Source organism: Budorcas taxicolor, chromosome 15, assembly GCF_023091745.1.
Source record: "Budorcas taxicolor isolate Tak-1 chromosome 15, Takin1.1, whole genome shotgun sequence".
NCBI lineage: Eukaryota > Metazoa > Chordata > Mammalia > Artiodactyla > Bovidae > Budorcas > Budorcas taxicolor.
Window position 1 is genome coordinate 63959212 of NC_068924.1, and position 20879 is coordinate 63980090.

The following is a 20879-nucleotide window of genomic DNA, read 5'->3' on the forward strand; positions in this document are numbered from 1 at the left end:
ACAAGGCTGAACTTTTTAGTTTAAATCTTAGCATTCTGCCATAACTTGGCCAACTGAAAGGTTGTTCTGAGAACAACTTCTGGGCAATCTATTAATCGCGTGGCAATTCCCAAGAGCTAAAACAAATGCTCGATGTAGTCTGGACATCCACAGAGGTGGTGAAAAGCTGTGTTTGGTTTTTTTCTCTCCTTTGCATGAGTATCACTCGTGACATCTATTATTCATTATTCCGTGTAAGCACAAACAGCAAAAGCCCTTACTCTCATGCTTCTGCTGGGTTCAGGCTCATTATCTTCAAGAGACATCTGATTCTTCCAGGAAATCTATAAAAGGTCTGATCAGTAATGACTCACATTATTTTCATAACCCATTAAATGATTTTATCATTTAATCCCTTGGCCAAGTTCCAAAAAACAACGCAGTGCTCGTTGATTTGATCAAACAACACCCGGCACCTTCCCAAAACATGTGATGCCAATATTCTTAGCGCCTCAGCCCCACAGAATGGGACACCTCCTTGAAACAGGAAAACCTCAATACCCTGGATGAGGCAACTCCACCTAAAAATTTCACCGAACGGGGACTGGGTTTTGCTTTCCTTTGAAAAAATCATCCAGGTAGTGACCCAGATGGTTTGTGTTCACTAACCTTCTCAGAATAGGGTCCTCGGGTATCTTCATGGACACACATGGGAGAGTTATTCTAGGTGACCTCGGGTTAAAGAGTTTTATTTTAAATCCCAGCTAATCTTTGCTGCCCCCTGGACTGATCTCTTGACACATCTTAGTTCAGGTCTACAAGAGAACTCCAAAATGACAGCGTGAATTAGTTGGGGGTTCGTTTCTCTTTCCCTTTCTTCCAGTCAATTCTGTTCTGTCAATAACCCCTTTTTCCTGCTCTGTGTTAAGTAGCAGTATAGTTGAGCCAAAGCGGAAAATAAAGAATGAAGAATGGAGCTGAGGGACCCAGTGGCTGTATTTCCAAGGACAGCGCTAAGGCATTTAGGGAGCTGGACTGCGGTGGTGCCTACAGACGCCACGGCCTCGCTGTTTGTTTTGAGAGCCATTGTGTATTTTTAGAATCTGTAGGGAGAAGTTAAGTGGCACAGGGTGGCTGTTATGCCACTAATGACACCCTGAGCTTAAAGAGGCAGGATGCACATAGCGACTGCTGAAGCTTCGGGCGTCAGAAGGCCACACCTGACTTAGCAATCACACATTTGTGGAAGCAGAGCTGGAAAAGGGAGAAAAAATTCTTCATAAACTCAGTAAATTAAGTACTGCAGAGCTCAGGTGTAAGCCACATAACCATGAGATTTTTAGGAGTTTTTAGCAGCTATATATATTTCTTTTCCTTCCTTCCTTTTCCCTCCTCCTTTTTTTTTTTTTTTTTTACTCTTACACCCCTTTCCATCTGCTCCTAGAAGTGAACCAAGTGATCCAGTCAAATGACCTTCCCTACACAGGTCAGAACAGGAATGGGTGGGACTGGGAGTCCAGCTAATGAGGCTGTTCCCTGGGTCTTTTCCTTGAAGCATCAGGAAAGAAGCACTTTTTATTACTAAGATCATCGACAGTAAGGATGCTGTATGCTTTGAGCTCTCAGGAACCTCAAATCACTACCTGAAATGAGACAACCCAGGAAAGCCCAACCAAGAGATGGGAGGGAATGGGATGATCCTGATGGTGTCTGTGCCCTTGGCCTTGATCCATCACTAACTCCCTAGATACCCTCATGACCTTAACCAATAAAGCTCCCCTTTATCTCCCTTTGAGTTGGGGTTCTACCAAGAGTACCCCAAAGAAGCATAAGGCAGAGTGAACTCCAAACGCACATTTCTAAAAACACCAGAGGAATGTTAAAGTACAAGCCATAAGCCTATCCACTCATGCCCATCCTGCTGCCCAAGGCCTCTTAACTGCCCTCATTTGTCCTCAGAAAGCAGGTGGGAAATTCCAAGCTGATCCTACTTTGCACTTTCGGAAAATAAAGAGCAGCATTCATTTCTCACAGCTGTCACATGGCACGTTTTCGTTTGTTGTCATTTCCAGAAGACCGAACTTCCCTAACGGTTTTCATGCCCCACCACAGAGTGTACGAGTGCTGACCTCTGATCACACAGTCCCCTCCACTGAGTGATATGGATGATGATGAACGTGCCGTAGTCTACTGCCCTGTGCACGGCAGTCAACAGCAGTTAGACATTTCCTTACAGTTCAGTTCAGTTCAGTCGCTCAGTCGTGTCCGACTCTTTGCAACCCCATGGACTGCAGCACACCAGGCCTCCCTGTCCATCACCAACTCCCAGAGTTCACTCAAACTCATGTCCATTGAGTTGGTGATGCCACCCAACCATCTCATCCTCTGTCATCCCCTTTTCCTCCTGCCTTCAATCTTTCCCAGCATCAGGGTCTTTTCAAATGAGTTAGTTCTTCGCATCAGGTGGCCAAAGTATTAGAGTTTCAGCTTCAGCATAAGTACTTCCAATGAATATTCAGGACTGATTTCCTTTAGGATGGACTGGTTGGATCTCCTTGCTGTCCAAGGGACTCTCAAGAGTCTTCTCCAACACCACAGTTCAAAAGCATCAAGTCTTCAGTGCTCAGCTTTCTTTATAGTCCAACGCTCACATCCATACATGACTCCTGGAATGTTTACTTTACATATATATAATGTTTATGTACATGATCTGGTTAAATCCTCACAACAACTCTTTGAAGCAGATAACTATCACATACCCATTTTATAGGTGAAGATACTGAGGTTCAGAAAGATGGAACAACTGTGCAAGACCACACAGCAAGTAAGACATGGAGTCAAGCTTCCAATTCAGCCCCGTGTACCTCCAAAGCCTGTCGTCGACCACTACGTATTGAACCACCCATTGCTTGATGGACCTTTACTTGCTATGTATTCACGCTGTGTTCCATCCTGGTCTGTCAGCCTCTCTACATTTTCACTCCCACAGAGCTCCTGTTAAACTGATGTCTTCCTGATCTTTGTGTGTTTGATTCGCCCGCATTTCACTGTGATTCTTCAAGAGGGAGGAAGATACAGTTACATTGTGATTTAGCTAATCTTTGGCAGAAGCCAAATCTAGTCTCAAGATGAAAATTCTCCATATTTCCCAGAGAACAAATCCTAAGTTTAAAACGGTTTATCTAAAAAGTAAAAGATGATTTAGATCATGCTTCAAACATTTATGGTATTACTATTTCTCGGCTCTCCAGGAATAAAAAGAACTTAAGTGCTTCTTTGGAACCTGATTCCAAAGTCTGGTTCTGTTTTCCTCACCCAGACACAACAAAAGTTAAAATCCAACAGACAACCATCTAAGGAAATTGTTAAACATATATGAAAAAATGTATATACAAAGATGTGCATGATCACGTGTTTTGCAACAGTGACGTGTAAGAAGTAATGTCCAACAATAAGTGATTAAGTCAATATTATGGTATAAGTATGATTTGAAAACTTGCAAACTGACGAGTCATTAAAGTTATGTTGATGAAGAATATAGTGGGGAAAAAACAAACCTGTCACAGTGCTCACTGAAAGATGAAGACTTTAAAATGTTGATTAAAAAAAAAACAGATTAAAAGGACATAAACTAAAATGATTGCAGGTGGTGGGGGGTTGGCTGGTTTCTTGCTTTGTTATTTTTTTTTGGTTGAAATTTGTTTTGTTTTGAGCAACATTATTTTTATCATGATGTTATTTGACAAATGATTGTTAATAATGGTTATTAATAAAAAGGCTACAAAGATTAGGCAGCTGAAGATGTTACTGAGGTTATCAGAGAAAAGGAAAGTATTAGCAGAATGTGCCAGGGTGGGTGGGAGTCCAGACTCAAGTCAACTGCCTGGGATTGGATTCTGGTTCTATTACTCACTTGCTTGGTAACTGAGCAAGTTGCCCATTCTCTCTGCATCTCCATTTCCCCACCTAGAAAACAGGGTTGAGAATAGTAATAGTGACCCTGGGGAGTCGTTCTGAAGGTCACAAGAGCTAAGACACGTGAAGCATTTAAAACAATGCCCAGCATAGGGCATATTTTGGATAAGCTGTTGCTTATTATGGTGAAAACCACTCAAGGGCAAGCACCCTATCTTATCCACAGTTATAGTTCCAGCAAGTATCACAGGGCTTCATGCACAGTGGGTGTCTGATCAATGTCTGTTGAATGGCACCCAGATGGATTCCTGGGGGCAATGCTAGGGCTTGCAGGAGCAGCTACCACAATACCATCTCAACCATGATGCGTTTTGTGTAAATCTCTCTCCAGATCCTGTCCCCTGGGGCTTCTTAGTGCTGAAGGGTCAGCAGTCGTTCTAGCGGTAAGTCTGGAGCACTGACAGTTAACAGAATAAAGGAGACAGGTGAAAAACAGGACAGCCACAACCCAATACAGTTCAGCAACGGCCCGCCATCGTCCTCCACTGTTCTGGTCTGGACTCTGCTGGTTACTTGAAAGAGAAATGCACTCACACACAACAAAAGGGGAGAGTGTGATAGTGTGAGGCATGGGTATCTCATGGAATCCAAGAACAAGAAACAAAGTAATGATAGAAGTTGTCCTGCCAAGTGCCATTTGGACCAGGGACTGGATGATTGGTTAGGGAGAGCTGAGAATGACTTTGTGAAATATCCTAATTCTAGAAATATTTTAACGGAAAGTATATAACAACAAGCATTTGTCAAACTCTGGATGACCTCAGATCCCACATGGAATATGGAAGAAGAGTGTTCTCATCCATATGGCTTGATCCTAGTATGTCTTAATTCTGAACTCATCCTTAAAATCCCTTGAGTTTTAGAAATACAATGTACAGATAAATGAAGATGACCTGTTCCTGCTCCAACAAGGAAGGCCAGCCCAGAGGCCATCTGCTCAGCATATGGCCATAATTCAAAATGACAAGCATGTGGAGGATCCAAGAATCCTGAGTCCTAAATGAGTCTCAGACTGTTCCAGCTTTAGGCCCAGTGGATTAGAGAACATTCATTCATCACTGGGGCTTACTCACTTGCTCAGTTACCCATCCGTACTTGTGCTGTGGCATACTCATCAGTGTCCCAACCTCCAAACCTTCAGAAGATTCACCAACTTCAGGAATGAAAAATACTATCACAGAGGTTTGGCCATTGATCTGTTTATGCTATTAGACAATTACACAAATAATTGAGAACTTCAGAGGATGTAAAAGGATTTTAGAAATCTAATCATCAACCTTATATTTTACATATGAAAGAAAGAATAAAGATTAGAGAGGTCAAGGTGATTGCCAAAGCCCAGAAGCCTACAGTCAGAGTCTCAGGGCAGTATAGTTTTTCTACTCTACTGTGTACCAAATAGGTAACCACCTGCCTACATATGGCCCAACTCATTGAGAGGACCTTGGTTAAACTTCCCAGAAATTTGTTGCTTATAACAAGGATAAACTAAAGACATATGATAATAAAAATTTACTCACATGCTGAATGATGGTAAGATCATAATCACATATACATCAAATGTGATTGGGCCTCAGAAGGAAATAGAAATATCCAAAAACAAAAGTTCTCCCCCTCTCCTCTAAGTGTAACTTAGAAAGACCAGTAAATCTGCCAGGTCAAACCATCTCTGCCCTCCTCTTTATGAATTAGAAAAATGGACAACTTTTTCGAGACTCAGAAGAGGAATAACAGATGTGGAAAGTATATGACATGAGAAACACATCACAGATTGTTTCTCATTTCATCCTCTTCACAACTTTACAAGAAAAATAGTATATCCCTTTTCTCAGATGAGCAAACTGAGGCTCTGAGAGGTTAGGTAATTTCTCCAAGCTAGTCTGTTTGATTCTAAAGCCTCCAAATTTTGCAATACTGTGTCTCCCATTCTTCCCAGGTAGAAGATCCTGCACAGGGGTACGGTTGCCAGAGAAATGGTCTTTTTGGAACTCCTTAAACATACACTGTTTGAGACCTGTGAGTTATCTCAGAACACTAGTTCTACAAGGAACCAGGCAAGCCCATCTGCTCTCCCAATCTTCCCCCAAGATGGGTTCCTTCAAAGATACAGGGCTTAGTTTCATTTCTCTCTGCCTGACTCTCCTTAGCATCTTCTAACCAAACTCATATAATAATTTTTTTTGACCCTACAGGAATTTGACTCATCAGAGTTAGAAATTAGGGGCTTCCCTGGTAGCTCAGTGGAAAAGACTCCATCTGATAATGCAGGAGACATGAGTTCAGTCCCTGGTCCAGGAAGACCCCACATGCCGGACAGCAACTAAGCCCTCGTGCCACAGCTGTTGGGCCAGTGCTCTAGAGCCCAGGAGCCGCACCTACTGAGCCCGCGTTCACTAGAGCCCATGTTCACAGCAAGAGGAACCAAGGCAACGAGAAGCCCGCAACCCGCAACTAGAGAGTAGGTCCCTCTCACCGCAACTAGAGAGAAACCCAAGGCGCTGTGAACAGCCAGCACAGCCAACAAATAAATAAACAAAATTATTTTAAAAAGAATTTGGGCAGAGGAGACACCAAGCAGCAAGCAAAATCATCCTTTGGAAAATACTATCTCTGAGCCTCACCATGTTCCTTGCCGTGGTTTTACCATATCACCAGGTTTTTCTCTTCAATAGGATACCTAAATTCTTAGGCCTGTCTTGCCCTATCATCTCTCACTCTTCTACTGTGTCAGGAAAGGAAAATTCCATGGACAGAGGAGCCTGGTGGGCTACAGTCCAGGGGTCACAAAGAGTAGGACATGACTGAGCGCGCGCACACACACACACACAAAACGGAACATGTCTTTTAAAAATGCATATATTTTCTATATACTTTCAGACACTGACAACCTTAGATACCATTGCAATGAAATTCAAAGATGGGAGCATAAACCAAAACTCAATGCGGAAGAAAAGCCATCAGAATGTTATTACTTGGATGGCAGGTTCAAGCATTTTCTTCTGAAAGAAAAACAAAGGAAACCAATTCTTATTTTTGAAAATGAAAATAAAGTCACCTTTAAGATGTTTTATTTTGAATATCCTAATAGATTTCAAGAAATTCAACAATGTTAGGGAAATAATGATGTGCAGCACGTGAATCAACCATTTTAAGCGCAACAATTAGCACACTGAGAGCTTACTGTGTGCCAGGACTTCGCTCTACATTTTCTATGCATTTATCCTCACAACCGCCCCTAAAAGATCTGGTGAAACCTATATCACCTATGTGGAAACTGAGGCTCAGAACATTTAAGTAAGTTGCTTTAATATTACTTTGTCTGAGAAGGTTATCTATGACTATAACACGTGGCATTTCTTACTTTAAAATAAAAATGAGGATAGCCATCTATATCGCAATAAGTTGCAAACCTACACTTTCTGACTTTCTCATCGTCCAGCAGCCTCCTCCATCCTCTCCTGGAACTAGTGTAACAACTTGTTCCTGATCGACCAATCACTGTAGACGGACATCTTAATTATAGGAAGGATTATCTGAGCAGGATCAGGTCAACTCTTTCCGGGAATGAGAGAAAGTGCTCGTTTACACATCCTGCTTCTGAAAAAGTGACTCAGAGAGACACTCAGTGTTTTAAGCGACCTGAAATTCTGGGAAAACCGACTCTTTAGCCACTGAAGAGGATCACGTGCAAATGGTTGGCTCATCTGAGTCTTTCCCTGTGGATGAAGTGAGAAAGCAAGCCCACACCCCACTTTCCAGCACTGCAACCGTCTCTCACTATTAGAGCTGTGTGCCCTTCCCCTTAGAACGACTCTCTGGACAGAGCTCTTTAATAATTCACTCTGGATAACTGACTGGAGAGGGTTTGGTTGTCATGGCGACAGCTGAAAGCCCTTATTTGTTGTTTCAAGGATCTAAAACGTAAGACCATTTCTTCTCAAATGTTGAATTCCTGACGGAAACTGTCTATATGTGAGAATGAAATGTGAACAGGTGGAGAAAAGATACCTTAAAATGCAGTCTCTAAGTCATTAAATAATCAGGACACTAAAATAAATGCCACAAAAACATTTCTTGGCTCTATACTGTACCCTCCTGGAAGGAAGAGGAAGTGAAAAGATATACTCGGCTCTATTATTATGAAAACATATTCATATGGAAAATTCATATGTTAAAGAATTTTTTCACACAAAGTTTTTTTATCTTAACATATATTTCCCCAACTAATCTTTACCACAAACTTATAAGGCCAAAATTATTATCCCTATTTTATAGGTCAAGAAGCTGAGTCTTAGAGACCATGGCTAAGCCTCACAGCCTAGAAGTCATGTAGGCAGGATCTGTGTCCAAGTCAACCTGAATCCAAAGTCTGTACTGTGTCTACACACCAGTCCTGTGGGAAAAGAAGAAAATTGAACCCAACTGAGAGTGGGATAAACTCAGACTATACTTCAGGAAAATGGACCTTAAATAATTTTTACTGTACACACTATTTAAAATATCTTTCATCACACAGCTATCACACAGCTAAAGAGAAGAAGGGAAAATGAGTTTCATCAGTTTCCTATCTTCAACTTTTATGCAATTAGGAGCCAGACAGAAGAACATGCTCTTCTCCACTCCCAACTGAAAAATATTAGACATATTATTATAGAAAGATAAAAGCTGAGCTGTTTGAGTGCAGAGCATGAACTTGCTTCACTTTTGGGTCGTTGCTCAGAAAAACGTGTGGAAGAAGGAAATACTTTTAAGCAACATCCCTTTAACCTGTGTTTCATAAATCCCGAAGTTTCAAGCCTCAGGGACTCGTGACACTTAAGTCACTGGGTGAGCTGGCCCGGCTCCCATCCACGTGCACAGGTGGAGCCCCATCACGTGAGACAGGAGCTGTCCCCAAGCTGGGCACACAGACTGTCTCACTGTTACCCCAAGACACGGCTCATGTTTGGGATCTTGATTATGCATAGCACCACTCCGGGTTTCAGCTTACTATCTGTAAAAAGAGGAGTCTTAGAAATTAAGTACAGCGATAGTCAAGTTTAAAGTTGAGAATTTTGATTTGTGCTTTTGAAATGGTCGGCATGACACTTGGTAACTAGTTCGACTGGTTCTACACCAGTCATGTGGTCAACACAAAGCTCTTGGCACAGTGCCTGCACAGCCTAAGTGAGGAAGAAACTAAACACCTCAGCCTACGTTTAAAAAAAATAAAATAAAAGCTTGACTATAGTGTGTAAAATAGTGAACATCAAGCATGTTTGACAACAGCCCACAGGAAGAAACACAGCTGATGTTTCTCATCATGACCCAGCACACACACGCATTACACACACACACACATGCACGCACATGGACACATGGGCAAGTACACACAAATCTGCAGGAAACAATCTGTATCCTTTCAATATGGGATGCACTCTGACAGGTTCTATCCCTCTCAATTTCATTTTCTTAATTTGACTTTTTTCTAACAAATGGATTTCTTGACCCACTAAATGGTTATGATGGCAGTTCGAGAAGTACTGTCCAAAGCTGTGCTGTTCAGCGTAGGGATGAAGCACTCGAAATGTGACTAGTATGAAAGAAGAGGGGCGGTGAGTTTAAAATACACAGCAGACGTTTAAAAATATCACCAACATTAAACGAAAATACCTCTTTAATGATGTTTCCTGCCGATTGCATGTGAAAGCAAAACTAGTTTGGATAATTTGAAGCAAATGAAATATTTTACTAAAACGAATGTCACCTGTTCCTCTTTACTTTCTGTGGCTATGAGAACATTTAATATTAAAGAGGAGGCTCATATTAAGGTTCTAGCAGGCAGCGCTGACCTAGAGCAGGGTCAGCAGCGACTGTTTATGTCAAATCCACCCCGCCATCTGTTTTTGTAGATAAACCCTTATTGGAACACATCCTCTGTGCTTCATTCACATACTGTATTGGTGAAGAGTTGCCACACAGACTGTGTATGACCTCAGTTCAGTTCAGTCGCTCAGTTGTGTCCAACTCTTTCTGACCCCATGGACTGCAGCATGCCAGGCTTCCCTGTTCATCACCAACTCCTACGGCTTGCTCAAACTCATGTCCATCATGTCTAAAATATTTACCACCTGATCCTTTGTGGAAAAAGTTTGCTGACCCCTAAAAGAGCATCAGATGCTTATTGTCTGCCAGTTACTGTGCATATATATATACATATATATATACACACACACACACACACACATACACATACATACACATATATGTTATTTGACTTGATACTAACAACAATCCTGCAAGAGGAGTTTCATTACCACACTTTACAAAAGAGATTCCAAGCAATTAAGTAACTGGCTCCAGATCCCTCAACTGGGCAGGAAAAAACAGAGCTGGGATGTGAACCCATGCTAGTCTGATGAGGGTGAAAGAGAGTGAAAAAGCTGGCTTAAAACTCAACATTCAAAAAACTAAGATCATGGCCTCTGGTCCCATCACTTCATGGCAAAAAGAAGGGGACAAGAAGAGGCAGTGACAGACTTTCTTTTCTTCGGCTCCTAGATCATCAAGGGCCGTGGCTGCAGCCATGAAATTAGATGTTTGCTTCTTGGAAGAAAAGCTGTGACAAAGCTGGACAGAGTATTAAAAGCAGCGACATCGCTTGACAAAGGTCTGTATAGTCAAAACTGTGATTTTTCCAGTAGTCATGTGTGGATGTGAGAGCTGGACCATAAAAAAGGCTGAGCACTGAAGAATTGGTGCTTTCAAAATGTAGTGCTGGAGAAGACTTTTGAAGATCCCTGGGACTGCAGGGAAATCAAACCAATCAATTCTAAAGGAAATCAACTGAATATTCATTGGAAGGACTGATGCTAAAGCTCCAATACTTTGGCCACCTGATGCAAAGAGCCAACTCATTGGAAAAGACCCTGATGATGATGGGAAAGATTGAAGGGAAAAGGAGAAGGGGTGGCAGAGGATGAGATGGTTGGCTGGCATCACTGACTCAATGCACATAAACTTGAACAAATTCTGGGAGACAGTGGAGGACAGGGAAGCCTGGCGTGCTTCGATCCATGGGGTCTCAAAGAGTCGGACACGATTCAGCGACTGCATGACAACAGGCCTGGGCTACCATTTCTACCTTGTAGGCACCTTCCCCTCCCTCAAACAATGCCTTCCTAGCTAGATATAGCACTAAACTCCACCTTTGTGGCTGGAGAACTGGCCCATCGGACTGTCAACCAGTCCATAGGAAAGTGGGGGCAGGTTTGTGGAAGAAGGCCTCTCAGGGATTTAAGGATTGTAACTATTCCTTTAGTTCTAGGGAAAATGAGCAGCTTTTGACCCACCATGAAAATTAATACTGCTCAGATGCTGTTCTGTGAATAACCAAAATGCCATCATTTTAAGCTTCTCTTCACTTCAGTTAGGGCTTTTCATTAAGGTGCCTCTTTTTTCATTTTCAACCCTAATACTTCAGGGCTTCACACCTCAGATTTGATGGCCCCAGATAGCTAAATAAAGCCATTTTGGAAAAAAAAAAATAGTGTGGGAAAGACTGAAAAAGTCACTGGGGCTATTATAAAGTGAAAAAAATAAAAGAGATAGCTGAGTGATATCTATTTTGGCGAATAAATAAAAATCACATATAAATGTCCTATTTTATATGTGTGTGTGTGTGTGTCTGTGTGTGTGTCTGTGTGTGTTGAAGACTATTCTCACAAGGTGTATGGAATATTTATTTGTTACAATGAAAACATAGTTGCTGTCAAGTTTTTGAGGTTTCCTAGTTGAAGAAGTCATGCACATTTTCTGCGTGTGCAATTTTAGGTCGCTGCCATCCTTCCACTAATTTCCACATAGGAAAACACAGAGTAATGAAATCATGTAAGTACAAAGGGCTAGGATCTTCAGGGCTCACTCAGAAAACCTGAGGAGCGGCTCAATTGTTTTTGAGGAAAAGTGGGGCCACAGCGCCCCCCTGTGTCCAGGGTGGGGGATGTCACCAGCAGTGGGCAGAGGAAGCCAGCCTCTGCTGCTTTGGGGCAGGGGTTCTGCTGGGCAATTGCATATAGACTATTGCATACAGTGGGCACAAGAAATGCCCGGGGGTCAAACAATATTTATGCTTGTTGAGTGAGACAAGTGAGAGAGCTCGAGCTCCAAGGCCCAGATTTTGCCTGTCAAAATAAAGGCTTCCAGGGTTTCCAGACTCTTCTCGGTGGCAGTGGAAGGGCTTGGGAAAGCCACCTGGAAGCGATGCCCTGAGTCCAGCACAGCATCCGTCCAGGCCTGGCATCCTCATATCTCTTTTTCTGGCAGATTTTTGGCAGTGACGAGGTGCGCATGGACTGTAGCCTACCAGGCTCCTCCGTCCATGGGATTTTCCAGGCAAGAATACTGGAGTGGGTTGCCATTTCCTTCTCCAGGAGATCTTCCTGATCCAGGGATTGAACCCGGGTCTCCTGCATTGTAGGCAGACGCTTCACCATCTGAGCCACCAGGGGGATGTGCATAAATGTAAAATTAGTACACTTTGAATAAAGGTTTTATACATTTTGAAGGCTCAGTTTCAGGTGTTCCAGAGAGATTTAAGCACTGCTTACCTGGGAATATATTTTATATTTTACATTAATGTATTCATCATTTATTTTTGGCTGTGCTGGGTATTCACTGCTGTGCGAGCTTTTCTCTAGCTGCAGTGAGCAGGGACTACTCTTCACGGGAGCGTGCAGCCTTCTCACTGCAGCAGCTTCTTGTTGCAGGGCATGGACTCTAGGGCACGTGGGCTCAGTAGTTGTGGCTCACAGGCTTAGTTGCTCTGAGGCATGTGAGATCTCCCCAACCCAGGGATGAAACTCGTGTCTCCTGCACTGGCAGGCGGCTTCTTTACCACTGAGCCAGAAGGGAAGCCCTGGCAATATGTTTTATAACAGCCACCTTTGTTCCCAAGCACCTACTTGTTGCAGGACCAGTCAAATGGCAGGTGACTTTCATTACAGCCCTGCAAGGTAGATGCTATTATCTCTACTTCATAGTAGGGACAGAAGAGGAATCTGATGCTCTGAGAAGCCAAGTTGCTCATCGGGAAAATAACCAGTCCAATACTCAAACACCTCTCGCTCCTTCTAGGTGCCAGGGGTCCTGCACTAAGGTTCTGGCCAGGCTGCGAGGACAGCAGGTTGCAGGAGACCAAAAGGCATTCTCTCCAGGCGCCAGGTGGCTGGGCCCCATCAGACAGCGGTATCTGACTCAGAAAAGTGAAGTCGCTCAATCACGTCCACCTCTTTGCAACCCCGTGGACTGTAGCCTGCCAGGCTCCTCTGTCCATGGGATTTTCCAGGCAAGATACTCAAGGGGGTTGTCATGAACTTCCCAACCCAGGGATCGAACCCAGGTCTCCCACATTGCAGGCAGACTCTTTACTGTCTGAGCCACCAGGGAATCCCTACAGAGGATCATCCTTAACACCAAAGCAGAGGGCCAGCCACTCTACATGCATCTGTTAGATCAATGAACAGCACCTATTTCACTGCAGCTTGAGCTGGAGGCCCAGGTGATATTCCAGAAGACTGGCCTAACTTCTAACGCTCCCATGCTGAAGGCAGAGGCCAGCCCAGACGCTGATATTGCCTCCATCCTGCAGTTAACACAGGAGTCCCTTCCCTGGTCACTTTAAGCCCGATGGCTGCAGGTGACCCACAGCATCTGCATTCTTTCTTCCAATTCTTTTTGCTATCTTAATGTCCTGAGCAGAGATGGCAAAAGTAATTCCCAAACTGGTATTCACTGCTAAGCCTTTCATCAAATTAATATTTGGTCATCGGGAAGAGGCATTCAGACAAGATGTGAAGGATGTTTCACGAATTTGAACAAAGTCATCAATCACTTTTCCTCCAAGTTTTGAGCATTCTCTAGAGTAATCTGTTAAGTTCTGTCACTCAGTCATTTCTGACTCTTTGCCACCCCATGGACTCCAGCATGCCAGGCTTCCCTGTCCTTCACCAACTCCCAGAGCTTGCTCAAACTCATGTCGAGCAAGTTAGTGATGCCATCCAATCATCTCATCCTCTGTCATCCCCTTCTCCTCCTGCCTTCAATCTTTCCCAGCATTAGGGTCTTTTCCAATGAGTCCGTTCTTCACATCAGGTGGCCAAAGTATCGGAGTTTCAGCTTCAGCATCAGTCCTTCCAATGAATATTCAGGATTGATTTCTAGTAATCTGTGGCCTCCTCCATATACGAAATATAACCAAATGAAAATTATTATAGGTGTCACTAGAACATGCATCTTAAAATGGCATACAGATATTAAAAAGACATTTTAAAGAATTCTTTGCCTAAAAATGTTTAAGTTTTTTAAATATAGGAGAGAGAGACTCCCTTTATCATCCTGTGCATTTCTTTCACAATTTTCCTCCTCCATATCCAAGCTTTTAATCTCGTGGGAATGACTAGAGGAGGCTCCAGACATTTGAGCCCCTTTTATAACCATGAGTCAGCATCCACCAGTTCACATGTGAAGGAAGAAGACGTCTTTGTTCAATGGAGCCCTCCCGTCCTCAGCAATTTGCAAGCTTACTGCCTTTCTGTCATCAAATCCATCCCCAGCTCCTGAACAATCCCAACCTTAACCCCAGGAGTCTTGAAAGATAAACTCCCCTGCCTTGTACAAGGGTCCCCAGCTGTGATCCTTTCCCCCACCTCCCTCTCGCAGGCAGTGGGGGCATCCTGCTTGGCTCATGATGTCCAGGTGAAGGCTGAGATTCACACTCTGTACTCAAACGTGCCCTCAGCCAGGGATGGAGGAGTCAGAGACACAGCTCCTGGGTCTCCAAAGCCTCGGCACACTGCTCGGGCACCAGATACCTGTCACGATGTCCTGTACCTGCCTGTCTGTCCCTTGTACACTGGATGTGCAGATCTGACCACCTGAACCTGCTGGAGCGAAAGAATGCTTTTCAACTACATAAATGTGCAAATAGCTCATTTAATTCTCCTGATTAAATATTAAAATTCCCTTAACATTAGTCAAAAGCATGAACTTTCTGGCCTAGAAAATGACTGAGTGACTCAGCAGAAAAAGGCAGGCCAGGCCAGCCAGGCGGATCCCTTCCTTTCTACCCTGGAGAGCTCACCCCATGGCCACACCTTCAATCACCGCGCACCGGCTAGAGGGCCACCATCCCACCGGAAAAGAATAGGATGGAATTCCAGGAAAATTCGAACCTGTAGATTCTGATCTAGTTAGTGGAAATGATCAGAGCCAAATGGCCCCAAGGTTTGGAAAGACACAGCTCTGGGTCCCATTTCTGCTGCACAGTTAAATCGCTGGTCATGACGTTACAGCTGGAAAATAATAATTTTAAAAAACCATATTTTTAAATTTTTAAATTTTAATTTTTTAGATTAAAAAATAATATTAAAAATTTTAATATATTTTTAAAAAATCTTTTAAATTAATAAAAGTTATCTTTTTAAAAATCATCATCCCCTCTGGATATTCTCATATCTTCAATAAAGTCTACACGTTCACAACCCCCTTGTATGTGAGAGGCTCTGGGGGAATTAAAGGGCAAGGGAGCTAAGGAAAGGTTCACTTTGCCACCTCACCTTCCACCAAGCCTCCAGACAGAGAAGTATCATCCAGGGGAATAATGGTCTCAGGGACCCCAGAATAGCCAGCGGAGGCCCCAGGTGAAGGGACAAACACAGGTGAAGAGAGCAATACACCTTCGAAAGCTCACACACTAGGAGGAAAGAAGAAAAGCTTAGAATATGCCTGAGACAGTCTTCAACTTCCAGTTCCTTCTTCCTTTCAATCTTTCAAACTCACAGTACTCAGGGTATTGTGAGATTTAATGGACCTATTTCTGGTCCAGAAGCCAGTAGCAGAGCAAGGACTAAAACCCAGGTCTCTCTGCTCAGTTGGACTGTGGACTTCTGGCTAATGAGGGGGCTGAACCAAATGTTCTGGAACATTCTGAGTCCATGGTGACAACAAGAAGAAACACCTTATTCTCCTTATCGTGACATAGAAGCTGATTTAGCATTCCTTGCCAAGGAAATTTCGCATGCCTTGACCGCTCTCTCTTTTGAAGAGGGTTGAACAAAAATAAGAGCCGAGTTTGGCTAAGGAAACACAGCCCAAACTTGAAGTGCTACCCTGGGTGAGTCATCCAGAGGATATTAAGTTCACAGCAATTCCACACTGAGTTAAGTAAAGCCCGCTGAAATAGATATTTGGGGTCCACTGTTTGTAGGGTAATAAAAGGCAATGCCCCTTCCTCTCCCTCAGGGAGATGATGTGAGTTACCTAATCTTAAGAGATCTAAATAAAGGCAGTCTTACCCTAAGCAGTGGCAGCTTAGCCTCCTACTCAGCTCCACGGGGCTCTGAAACACATGGGATGAGAAGAGAGGCCATTCAGAGCCTCCTGGATAGGAAGGAGGGACAACAGCCCTGCGGAGCCTGCCCACGGCTAGGCTACCAGCTGAGAGACTCCATTTGTGAGTTTATTTGGACAGGCCTGCAGTTACTTGCAAAACAGAAATTTTCAGCTGCATCTCTTCTTACCAGCCTGGAAGACGCAATCCCATCCACGCAGGCGTTGAGCATGGCCATTCTACTCCCCCTGCTCCCTGACCTCCCGTCCTTCCCACGTGGACCCCCTCTAGCCTTAAGGAAGTCGAGAGCTGTCCAACAGACTCAGCTCCCCACAGACATCTCCTAGGTCACAGACGAAAGGAAAGCGAGAACTCTGAATGACTTGGTCTCGACACCTTAACTTTGACCTGCCTGGATGATAAAGACAAATGGGATGATTCTCCCTGTTGGGTTGTTAGGTAGATGTCACCTTCTTAGACTTGGGGCACAAAATCCAGATGACCACAGCTGGAAGCAGGGAAGTGGCCCGGGCTGGGTCTCGAGACAAGAAGGTGAAGAACGGGAGCAGCAGCGCTGGCACTCAGCGCCTGCAGGTAGACGACGCCCTGCAGTTGGAAGCAGCTTGGTCTATCATCTATCCCTAGGCAGCGCAGAAAGGACACTTAGTTCTTGCCATCTGCAGCGCAAGGACAGCTCAGGCTGGCGGCTGTCACCAGTAAGACCAAAGCATTAGAGGGCTGGAAACTTCAGCCCCTCCTCCCACCCGGACCCTGGGGGAGGAGAAAGGAGCTGGAGATTGACTTAATAACCAACGGCCAGTGGTGTCATCAATCGTGCCGATACCATGAAACTCCCATAGAAATCTCTAAAGGAAGCTTCTAGAGCTTCCATGTTGTAAACACATCAAGGTGTGCCCAGAGAGGGGACCAGACCCCCTTCTCCATACCTTGCCTATCATCTCTTCCATTGGCTGTTCTTGAATTGCATCCTTTACAAGAAACTTGGATACACAGGGGGCTTCCCTGGTAGCACAGCTGGTAAAGAATCCACCTGCAATGCAGGAGACCCCAGCTCAATTCCTGGGTCGGGAAGATCCCCTGGAGAAGGGAAAGGCTACCCATCCCAGTATTCTGACCTGGAGAATTCCATGGACTGAATAGTCCCTGGGGTCGCAAAGAGTCGGACACGACTGAGCGACTTTCACTTTCACTTTCTGGAAACGTAACTAAACTAAAGTGTTTCCCTGAGTTCTGTGGGTCATTCCAGCACATTAGCAAATCTATTGAGGGGGTTATGGGAACCCTCTGAATGTCCAGCCTGTCAATCAAAATACAACCCGGGCTTTCAACCAGCATCTGCAGTGCGGCATCCTCATGGGACTGAACCCTTAACTTATGGGATCTGATGCTAACTCCCAGGTAGACGGTGTAAGAACTGAACTGAATGGTAGGACACCCAGCTGGCATCGGAGAGTGTAGTAGAAAATGCACCACATGTTTTGAGTCAGGTGTGTTATGAGTACAAATAGTTCAAGGGTTAAAAGCACAGAAAGAGAAAAACCTTCAAACAAACCATCACTAGTGCAAATACCACCATAAGATCAAAGAAGTCTAGGACCAACTTTCTAATCTTATCACTATGGTTCTCAAGAAAGAATTAGCAAACACACAGCCGTGCGTATGAGTGTTGGCAACCTAACTTGCAAAGTAGAGAAATTGACAGATAACCCCACCTAAGTTCACCAGGCTTAAAGCAACACAGTAAAGGCTATTCCGAGATAAAGAAAAACAATCATCATCACAGGTGGCCTCTGTGTCCCAGGCTCACATTCTGCCTTAATCCTTTCCAAACCTATCTGGTGTGTGATATTGTCCCTATTTAACAGATAAATAAACTGAGTCTCAGAGAGGCTAGTTAACTTCCCTGGAGTTTTACTGTCAGGAAGCCGTGCAACAGAAAATCCTTCCAACCACTACAACACGGGTCCCAGAAACTGCTTTATGCCAAGTATCTCATTATGAAACAGTCTAGGGTACTGCAAGAGATCAGATATTCTCAAGGTTATCATCCTCTTCATGTCACCATGAACAGCAGTATTCCATACAGGCCTGTTTCTGTGTGGCTTCCCTGCGGGACTGGCCATGCGATTTGCGGGGCTTAGTGCAAAAATTAAAACCCCAGGACTCTGTTATTAAGAATTTCAAGAATGTGACTATAGAGCATTAAACCAAGGACAGGTCCCTTCTGAGCCCTGTGTAGCTGCCCATCCCATGCCCAGGAAGTCAGCTCTGCTTCCCTATGTTTTTATGTGTAAAATCAATAAATTCAAATAATCTTAAGATTCTCTTGGAGGACTCAGAAATTCTTGCAGTAAAGCTCACCCCCCCCAGTGATCTTTTTGACTGTATTCATGTATATATTCTGTAAATACCCTATGATTCTACGACATGAGAAACTCAAAAGTTAATTTTAAATGCCCCCTTGACCAGATGCTAAACTCACAGCTGCGCAGAAGCCTGATTTTCCTGCTGTTTGAAAACTCGAGAAGACCTCCATCTTGCTGACTGGCCTGGGCAGCTTAGCTCAAAGGTGGAGAGCGACGTCCTCTTTCGACCAGCATATGGACACATGGCTAAGGCCCTCCTCCTTCCGCTATGGTCTCCTCCTAAGGGAGTGAGCCCAGCAACCAAAACACAGAGCTTTCACACCTGTTTGAATTCGATTTCCTGCTTCCAACTGGGTTGGAACACAAGCTGGACTTCTGGGGTGGCTGGTTAGTCATTTGGAAGAGAGGAATATCCGCTTTCAGGCTTCCACTCTCGCCACGTTTATTCTGGGGCCTTTCCAGTGCTTTCGAAACGTACTTCTCAATCCCTCGTCTTTTTCCTCTCTCATTAAAAGCCTTCTCTTCCTCCCCATGATTGCCCCTTCACTTTTAAAAAGTCTGCCAGGATCCCAGACCAAACCAGATTGGACCTACCCAGGCTCTGGAACCAGCAAATCTCGCTTGAAGCCCCCCCGGTGATGCTCAGGGAGAAGCCAGGAGGACTAGGACGATGGCCCAGGACCAGGCTGGCAATGGCGACCGCTGGCAACTTGTTCTCAACCTCAGTCCTGCTGTCCCAGGTATAGCCTTGTGCTCCAGAGCTCTGGTCCCCAGGTATTTTAACAACTCCAGGTCACTTGGAATATAAACAGTCAAAGCGGCAGGGCTTCCCTTCTCAAAACCCGTGGCAGCAGCTGGTGCTGGCCTGGGGAGGGACGTGCCCTCTGGCTCCCGATTCAGGGCAGCAGGAAAACCACCCTTGCCCTGCAGCTGGCATGCAGGAGGCCCCACAGCGCCCCCTTCTGGACAAACTGGGTAGATTTTGTGTGCTGAACCACTACTGACACATAGGGATTGTGTGTGGAGATCGGAGATCTGCAGCTTACTATCCTGGAAACCCACTGAGAGTCTTCAGAGGGAAAGCGAAAGCAAAGAAAGTGAAAACACGATCCGTGGGTGCTCCAGCTAACAACGACTTCTATGTCAGAGAAGACTAGAAAACACAGCATCTCTACTTCGATTCTACTTTCAACTCAAAAACAGCAGTCTGACTGCCCCAGCTCTGAACCTAGGAAGAATCTAGCATTCACCATTAAGGATGAGGAGGGTGGTTCCAGCTGAAGACTTTCTCATAAGGCTCAGGAAGGGGTTCCATAAACGGGCCCTTCATCTCATCACAGAATTCTCCCTGAGGATGGAGAAAAAACAAGCATGCCGAGTGAGCAGAGGTTTTATTTTCTTATCCCACCAGGACACAAAAAACAGCCCTCAACATGTGCGTCCCAGCCCTAGAAAACTCCAGCAAAGAACTTCAAGAAATATAGGAGTATCACACATTTTTCTTTACATTACTGTTAGGGGAAGCACACTGAAACGGCCCACCCTGGCCAGGCACCATAGAAACCATTTGCATGAGTTATTTTACGACGGGAGGTCCTGGTAAGGAACACGGAACTAATCAGCCTCCACCAACCGGAAGAGTTTGGGAAAGGTCAAAAGGAGATACCACATGTCCGACCACCTCCCAGAATCGTTCTCTTTGACATCCATCTTGGCTGAACACGGTGTGCACCACCAGGAAGGACTCTGAGTCAGAATGATTGGCTAAAGACAACCCAGAAACTAACTATCACCATAAAACCCGAGACTACAAGCCATGTGACAGAGCTGTTCTCCTGGGTTCCCTTACCCTGCTGCTCTCCACCCGGGTGCCCTTTCCCAGTAAAATCTCTTGCTTTGTCAGCAGATGTGTTTCCTCGGACAATTCATTTCCAAGTGTTAGACAAAAGCCCAGTTTTGGGCTCTGGAAGGGGTCCCTTGTCCTTCAACTTTACCAGGAAATATATACCAACAGCAAGATGTATTTATTTTTAGACCCAGGGCTTTTTCTTTTCCAACCACAATAGGAAGTCAAAGAAGAGAACTCTAATGGGAATGATTAAATACATTCAGAATCTCTTTAAAAGTTAAAAAGCATCAATATTAATAGACCTTTTTCTAGACCAGTTTCA

The 20879-nt window shown here is 44.4% G+C and overlaps 1 protein-coding gene across 1 annotated transcript in view; it reads right to left on the reverse strand.

The window, feature by feature from the left end:
- The window catches only part of SLC1A2 (solute carrier family 1 member 2), a 139106-nt gene extending 120154 nt beyond the window's left edge, over positions 1–18952 (reverse strand). Inside the window, exon 1 of the mRNA XM_052652606.1 lies at positions 18825–18952. Within this exon, the coding sequence (XP_052508566.1) occupies positions 18825–18952 (128 nt within the window). The remainder of the gene's footprint in view (positions 1–18824) is intronic.
- Positions 18953–20879: the final 1927 nt, after the last annotated feature.